Below are 8093 nucleotides of genomic sequence, written 5' to 3'. Positions count from 1 at the left end.
CAGGTGAGGCAACACTTCACCTGTGAGTCGACTGGGGTGATATACTGCGTCCGGTGCTCCCGATGTGGCCTTTTATATATTGGCGAGACCCGACGCAGACTGCGAGACCGCTTTACTGAACATCTACGCTCTGTCCGCCAGAGAAAGCAGGATCTCCCAGTGGCCACACATTTTAATTCCACATTCCATTCCCATTCTGACATGTCTATCCACGGCCTCCTGTACTGTAAAGATGAAGCCACACTCAGGTTGGAGGAACAACACCTTATATTCCGTCTGGGTAGCCTCCAACCTGATGGCATGAACATCGACTTCTCTAACTTCCGCTAAGGCCCCACCTCCCCCTCGTACCCCATCTGTTACTTATTTTTATGCACACATTCTTTCTCTCACTCTCCTTTTTCTCCCTCTGTCCCTCTGAATATACCTCTTGCCCATCCTCTGGTGCACCTAACTGTACATGCTTTCTTCGTGATTGCACTTGCTGCTGGGCCAAGGCCAGGTCCTATGCAATGATAACACTAAGGAATTTAAACTTGCTGACCCTGTCTACCTCTGATCCCCAGTGAGGATGAAGACTGGCTCGTGGACCTCCAGTTTCTTGCTGACATTGAGTGAAAGGTTGTTGTTGTGGCACCACTAAGATTTTCAATCTACCTGCTGGATACTGATTTGTCACCAGCTTTGATTCAGCCAATGACGGTGGTGTTGTCAGCAAACTTAAAGATAGCATTGGAGTTGTGCTCGGATTAAAGGGTCATAATATAAATCAAGTAGAACAGGGGATTAAGCACACAGCCTTGTGGTGCATCTATCCTGGTGGATATTTTGGTGAAGATATTTTTGCCAATCCGAACTGACTGGGCTCTGCAAGTGCAGAAATCAAGAATCTAGTTGCCCAAGGTGGCATTGAGGCCTAGGACTTGGAGCTTATTGATTAGGTTTGAGGGGATGATAGCATTGAATGCCAAGCTGTAGTCAATGAAGAGCATCCTGATGTATGCACCTTCACAGTCCAGATATTTCAGGGGTTGAGTGAAGAGCCAATGAATAGCATCTGTTGTTGACCTGTTGTGATGATAGGCAAATTGGAGCAGATTCAAGTTGCTCCTTCGACAGGAGTTAATATGTTTCATCACCAAGCTCAAAGTACTTCATCACAGTGGTGGTAATTGCTGTTAGGCAATAGTTATTGAGCAGGCTACCATGTTCTTCCTAGGCACTGTTATAATTGAAGCCTGCTTAAAGCAGGTGGGTATCTCAGACTGCTAAAGTGAAATCAGTGAACACATCAGCCAGTTGAATAGTACAGAACTTCAGTACTCGGCCAGGTACCCCGTCTGGCCAGGATGCTATCCCTGGGTTCACCCTCTGGAAGGATGTTCTCACATCAGCCTCAGAGACTGAAATCACAGGATTGTCAAAGGCTGTGGAAGTTCATGAAGATACCGCCATCTTTTGACAGTCAAAGTGAGCATAAAAGGCATTGACCTCATCTGGGAGCAAAACCTTGTTGTCACCTATGTCGTTTAGGTTCTCTTTGTGGGAGGTGATAGCATTCAAGCCCTGCCACATCTGTCAGCCCTCCCTCTGCAGTTGGATCCTTGACTTCCTGACCAATGAACGGCAATCAGTAAATATAGACAGCAACACCTCTGCCATGATTATTCTCAGCTCTGGTACTCCATAAGGCTGCATCTTCAGCCCCCTACTCTATGCACTCAATGACTCTGGCCAGATTCTGCTCTAACTCCATCTACAAGTTTGCACTGTAGTGCACCATATCTCAAATAGTGATGAGTTGGAGTACAGGAAAGAGATGGAGAGCTCAGTAGCATCATGTCATAACAACCTTTCTGTCAATATCAGCAAGAGCTGGTCATTGACTTCAGGAAGGGAGAGGTGCACGTGCTCCTGTCTGCAACAACAGTGTAGAGATTGAGAGGGTGGGAGCTTCAAGTTCCTCGGAGTGAACATCACCAGTAGCCTGCCCTGGTCCAGCCACGTAGACATCACAGCCAAGGAAGCTCACCAGTGCTTCTACTACTTCTACTTCCTCAAGGAGCTAAAGAAATTTGGCATGTTCCCGTCAACCCTTACCAATTTTTTATCAATGCTCTTTGAACAATACTTAAAAGTGATGTGCTTTCACTGAAAAAAATTTAATTTGTGATCTTATTGATTATAAATACTGGAATATATTTACACTAGGGAGATTGGGAATGATTATGGAAATGTTGATGTAAATTATTGAAAAGAAATTAATATTTGACATTCTGACTTATTTTTGAAATATTGCATGATAAAGTGTGCTATTCTGTAATTTCATTGATAATAAATTACACTTCTCCTTTTCAGAAATAATGTTAAATCTGGTTTGGACACCAGAGATAGTTCCTTGACCTTCGGTGATGGCAACATAAAAGGCAACATCAGAAACTCATCTAGTCAACAACTGCCAAGATTTTGTCATCAATGTGGAACCAAGTATCCTGTGGAAGGTGCAAAATTCTGCTGTGAATGTGGAATGAGAAGGTTGATGCTTTGATCATATAATATGAATATTTTCCAAGGAAATATTAGTACAATTTTCAAAGCATTTTCATACATGAGCATTGCACTGTTCAACATTACAAAAATTAATCCAAGATCAAAATGCATCACTTAAAGACTAATTACAATAATTAAAACAATAGAGCAAACTTTGAATTATATGCAGTGCAATATAAGCGATTATAAAATTGTGGTTTATAAAATTGCTATTCACGTTATATCAGAGCACTTGTTTTTCCAATTGGCTGTCATACATTGAGTGAAGGTAGTCTGCATAACAGAGAAATTCCTCTGCTTATCAGGTGAAAGTAAAATTTAACGTCCTTTGGTGACTTAATAGAGGTACAATGAAAGGTAACATTTGGAAAATGTAATCCCGATAAATATGTTGCAGCTCAGTTGTCCAAATGTAATGGCAAGTTCATTATTTCTTGAGTATAGTATAAACTTGATAATGCAAATAATACATTGCTCAGCAAATTATAAAAATGGAATGTATCAAATGTAGCAAAGTAAATTCATTCTGCAAAAAATAGGAATAGGAGAAAAATGTCAAGATGAAAGCATTCACTTCACCTCGTGTATCATATATCAGTTTAGTTTACACACATCACTTTGTCACAAACTATGCTGAATATTTGTATGGCTGCTGCAAATTATACAGATACAGTGCCAGTTTAGAGCTGTTATGTTGGTAAATGTCTATGACCAGCTTGTTGGGTTGATAGCCATTTTCTCATTTGGCAAAGCATTTTAACTTCTGACACTGAAAATGTAACTGCATGATATTATGGTTTGAAAGTAAATCTATCTATATGCAGATTATTGTGACAACACAGGATTTAAAGTCCTCGAAAACAAACATTATATAGAAACAGGTTCTATACTGGTACAAGCTTACATATATTCAGTCATTGTGCTGAATCACATTTCTCTTGTAGTGTTAGAAATTGCAATTTAGTGTTCTGTTAGTACCACTGTGCAGTGTTTATTCATGTAACTAGCAGATGTTTTATGTAAATAATCTGATATTTCTAAATATCAAAAGGTAAACCCAATGATATTGAAATGTTAAACACTCAGCCCTGCGGACTTTTTTTGAATAAAATGGATCCTGAAAGTCATCCAGCAACTCTTAAATATAGAAAGAACACAATGTAGATGTTTTCTTTTGTTCATGATTTATTTATTTGAATTTGCTATCTCAATGTAATGAAAGTTCATCTATCAGAAAGAATTTTTTTTTTATTTTGTTTTTGGAATCTCTAGAAATAGTTATTTAGGGATCCAGTCTTGGTCTGATATAAATCATGAATTAGGAAGTTGTGGATCATTGTTCCAAGATGTAAGAATGTATTGAATCTGGCAATCATTGCAGTACTGTGTTCAGTACTCACTGGTGCTGACTTTCACATGAGACTTTCAAGGATCTGTTAACCTTAGGTGAAATTAAAAGATTCCCATGCCACTATTTGAAAGTTAGTAGCATCTGTCTTGCATCCTAGCCAATGTTTATCCCCCAATCAATATCACATTTGTTTTTGCTGATTAGCTGCTCACTGTATGCCATGTTTCTCTAAGAACATTGACTCCATTTAAAATGTATTTTTGATGTGAAGGTATAGCAGGACACCTATTGTCTTGAGCCAAGTGGCTTAATTCTGCTCCTATGTCTTATAGTGTGTAATATAAAAGGGGGTTGGCTGATTGAGAAAGTAACCTGGTAATGAATTACATCACATTTTTGGCAGTAAATACATTAAGTACCACTGAAGTTACTCAGTGGAACAATTTTATAAGAAACTTTGTTTATTTTAATGGAATTCCTTGTAATAACTTAAGTTTATTAAAAGAGTAGAAGATAGAATTTTCCTTGTTGTACACTGGTATCATATTAGAGGGGACAGGGTCTTATATATGGGGAAATAATCCGCTTGTGTTAGGTTAGCTTAATAGTTGTTGTTCCTCCTCGCCTTAAACTCACTTTGTGCTTGTTCAGCCTTAAAGCTTATAAGAAGCACAGCATTGTGAAAAGGTCTGAATTTAAAGGAATTTGAGGATCTTGAAACAAATGTCTGGAGATGTTCGTGAATCTGTGATGGCCACACTGCCATTATGTAATATCTAGATACTTAGTAATTGAAGATTGTGCTTTATTTTTTTTTTAAAATGGGCTTTCGATCTGCCTACTTTATGGTGTCTAAGAAGATCTGGAGCACTGGGGAATGTTTGTTCCATTTAGAAGAATGTTCAGAGGTGTCACATACAGTATTCAGTATAGGAAAAGGCTCTTCAACCCAATTAATATGTTTCAGGGTTATCCAGCATGAAAACAGGCTTTTCCACCCAAATGGTCGATACCAACCATGTTGCCTACTTGAGCATTTCCCATTTGCCTGCTTTTGGCCCATGTCCCTCTAAATCTTCCCAAACCATGTACCTGTCCAATTGTCTTTTAAGCATTATAATTGTACCCATTTCTACCGTTTACTTAGTTCATTCTATACCAACCTCTGTGTGGAAAAAGCTGCCCCTAGGATCTGCTTTAAATCTTTCCCCTCTCACCTTAAAACTACATCTTTAGCTTTAACTCCCCTAGGAAAAAGGACTGTGGCCCTCATGATGTTATATCCTTCTGTAAGGTCACCTTCCAGCTTCCTACACTGATGTTCATATTCCATGCAGGTATCTTTCTTTCCATATCTCATCTTCCTCATGCCAGCCTTTGAGGATATTTCTATTCCCAGTTCTCTCATACATGCACTTGATTTCATTGTGAAAGTGCCTCAAGTATTTGCTGAGATAGGGAGCACCAAGTTTTTTTGCATTCCTGAGTAAAAAAAATCCTCTATTAAGGCTGATTTATACTTGTGCGTCAAATGGATGCCGTGACCTACGCAAGTGGCCTACGTGCGTTGTGAGCATTTATACTTGTGCGTTGGTGTGTCTGCGTTGCTCTGCAATTCGGGCACATCGCACATGCGCACGCACCTGCCTGCGCAATGCTTCATGTTCATGGTAGTCTTTCTCGGGGTAAACAAGTTTAAAGCGAGCTTCTTTTTTTGTAAAAGTGAAATGTGTCCTCCATAATTTTGGAGGTCTGTAAAGCTTTATGGAAAGCATTGCAGCCAGAGTTCCTTCCCTGCCCTTCAGTCGGCCCATAGGAAGCTATTGCAGCGTAGGAGGAAATGCAATGCTACCAGGCGGACCAATCACAGATGTTGCAGTCTGCGTTGCTGTGACGCGTGGTTACATTTCGGGAGAGGTGTGTGTCAGGCTACAGCGTAGGGATCCGCATAGGCTCTGCATAGGGTTCGCGGTGACGCTGTAGGTACGGTGCAGAGTTGACGCACAAGTATATATCAGCCTTTAGATTCATCAGTATTTATACTCCACTTGTTGAAGACTGCAAAAATTAAAAATGTTCCATTTTTCCCCATCTAACTACCTAATAACATTAAAGTGACCTTTATATTTCCTTGGAAACCAGACATAAAGTGTGGTCTTACCAGGATAAGCCATAAGTTTAACTGTTAGCATTTTCAATTTCTTGCCGACCTCTGACACTGCACTAATAGATCTGTCCCTCTATTCCTTTGCTCCTATGACCCTTTCAGTTTCTCTTTTAAAGGTGTGGATTATTTTTCTGTTTTTCCTATCAAACAGCCACATATAATGCTTATAGCAGTGGTCCCCAACCACCGGACCGCGTGTACTACCGGGCCGCGAGGAAACGATATGAGTCAACTGCACCTTTCCTCATTCCCTGTTACGCCCACTGTTGAACTTGAACGCACGCGAGGTCATCAGTCGGTCATTAACCTGCAACTACTCAATGAGTAAAACACAAACGTCGCTTGAGAGTTTCTTTTGAAGAGATGGTAGGGGACATAAAAGGCCTAATGATGATGATAACGCAGAGACAGCTGAGGCTGAGACTGCCAAAAAAAAAAGCAAGCTTCCTTCAACAGAAAATACGACGAGTCGTACATAAAATATGGCTTTATTGCAACCGGTGACTCCAAGCCCCCGGTGTGTGATATGTGGAGACAAGCTGTCTAATGAGGCAATGAAGCCCTCAAAACTGCTTCAGCATCTTGTGTCCAAGCACCCTGCATTTAAAGACAAAACCGTTGAGTTTTTTGAGCGGAAAAAACGTGAGCAAGCGGGACAGAAGCAAGTGTTGAGAGCCAGCACCCCCACAAATGCTGCTGCTCTGAGAGCGTCGTACTTAGTGGCTAGCCATATTACTAAGACTAAGAAGCCTTTCACTGTTGGTGAAGAATTGATTCTGCCTGCTGTCGAGGACATGTGCCGTGAACCGTTGGGAGAAGCTGCAGCTAACAAGATTGGACAGGTTTCTCTTTCAGCTACCACACTCTCAAGGAGAATCGATGTCATAGCAGAGGACATCGAAGCACAGCTGTTGGAACGGCTTAACGAGTCTGGTTTTACTACCCGAGTCAAAGAGGTTGTTCCTGAATGCCAATTTACACACTGTGTCACACACTGGGAAATGCTGGCTGGCCGAAAAATGTCACCTGATCTTAACAGTGTATTGAGTGACGTTGTTGAAGTTATCAATCACATCAAAACAAAAGTTAGATATGGCCCTTGTGGCTACGGGGGTCAGGAGGTATGGAGGGAAGGCTGGGGCGGGGTTCTGAGTTGGATGATCAGCCATGATCATAATAAATGGCCGTGCAGGCTTGAAGGGCCAAATGGCCTACTCCTGCACGTATTTTCTATGTATGTTTCTACAAGCTCTTAACTCAGCAGCTTTGCGAGGAAATGGATGCAGAGCACAAACGCCTTCTCTTACACACTGAAGTCAGGTGCTATCAAGGGGGAGAGCCCTGGCCAGGGTTTTTGAGATAAGAGAGCAGCTACAGAGATTTCTTTCAAGAAAAAAGTCACCACTGGCAGCACGCTTCAGTGACGAGGAGTGGATAGCAAAACTCGCTTATCTGTGTGACATCTTCAACCTGCTCAATGAACTCAATTTGTCACTTCAGGGGAAAATGACAACTGTCTTCAAGTTGGCAGATAAAAGTGTCTGCTTACAAGGCCAAACTGGAACTGTGGGGACGGCGAGTGGACAGGGACATATCTGAGATGTTCCCAAGATTAGCTGGGAATTTGGGAGAGACTGAGGCTCACAGCTGGTGCACGAACACCTATCTTCGCTGTCGACAGAATTTGAGCGTTACTTCCCAGCCACAAACGACCCAAGACGTGCAAAGGAATGGGTCTATGACCCATTTGTGAATGTCTCTGGTGAATCATCTATGTCAGCGCAGGAAGAAGATCAACTCCTCGAGCTTGCAAATGATGGTGGGCTGAAAAATATGTTTGACATAACATCTCTGCTGGCATTCTGGATCAAAGTCAAGGCTGAATATCCTGAGATAGCCACGAAAGCACTGAAAACGTTGCTTCCATTTCCAACATCATATCTCTGTGAAGCAGAGTTTTCTGCAATGAATGCAACGAAAACTAAATTGTGGAATAGATTGGACATAAGGATCTCCCTTACAACT

At 41.3% G+C, this 8093-nt stretch overlaps 1 protein-coding gene across 1 annotated transcript in view; it reads left to right on the top strand.

The window, feature by feature from the left end:
- zc2hc1a (zinc finger, C2HC-type containing 1A) overlaps positions 1–4355 on the top strand; it is a 91210-nt gene extending 86855 nt beyond the window's left edge. Inside the window, exon 9 of the mRNA XM_072253219.1 lies at positions 2359–4355. Coding sequence (XP_072109320.1) covers positions 2359–2548 — 190 coding nt within the window. The 3' untranslated portion in view covers positions 2549–4355. The remainder of the gene's footprint in view (positions 1–2358) is intronic.
- Positions 4356–8093: the final 3738 nt, after the last annotated feature.

Source organism: Mobula birostris, chromosome 1 (assembly GCF_030028105.1).
Source record: "Mobula birostris isolate sMobBir1 chromosome 1, sMobBir1.hap1, whole genome shotgun sequence".
NCBI lineage: Eukaryota > Metazoa > Chordata > Chondrichthyes > Myliobatiformes > Myliobatidae > Mobula > Mobula birostris.
Note: the sequence above shows the minus strand (reverse complement) of the source record. Positions and strands in the feature narration are given on the sequence as shown.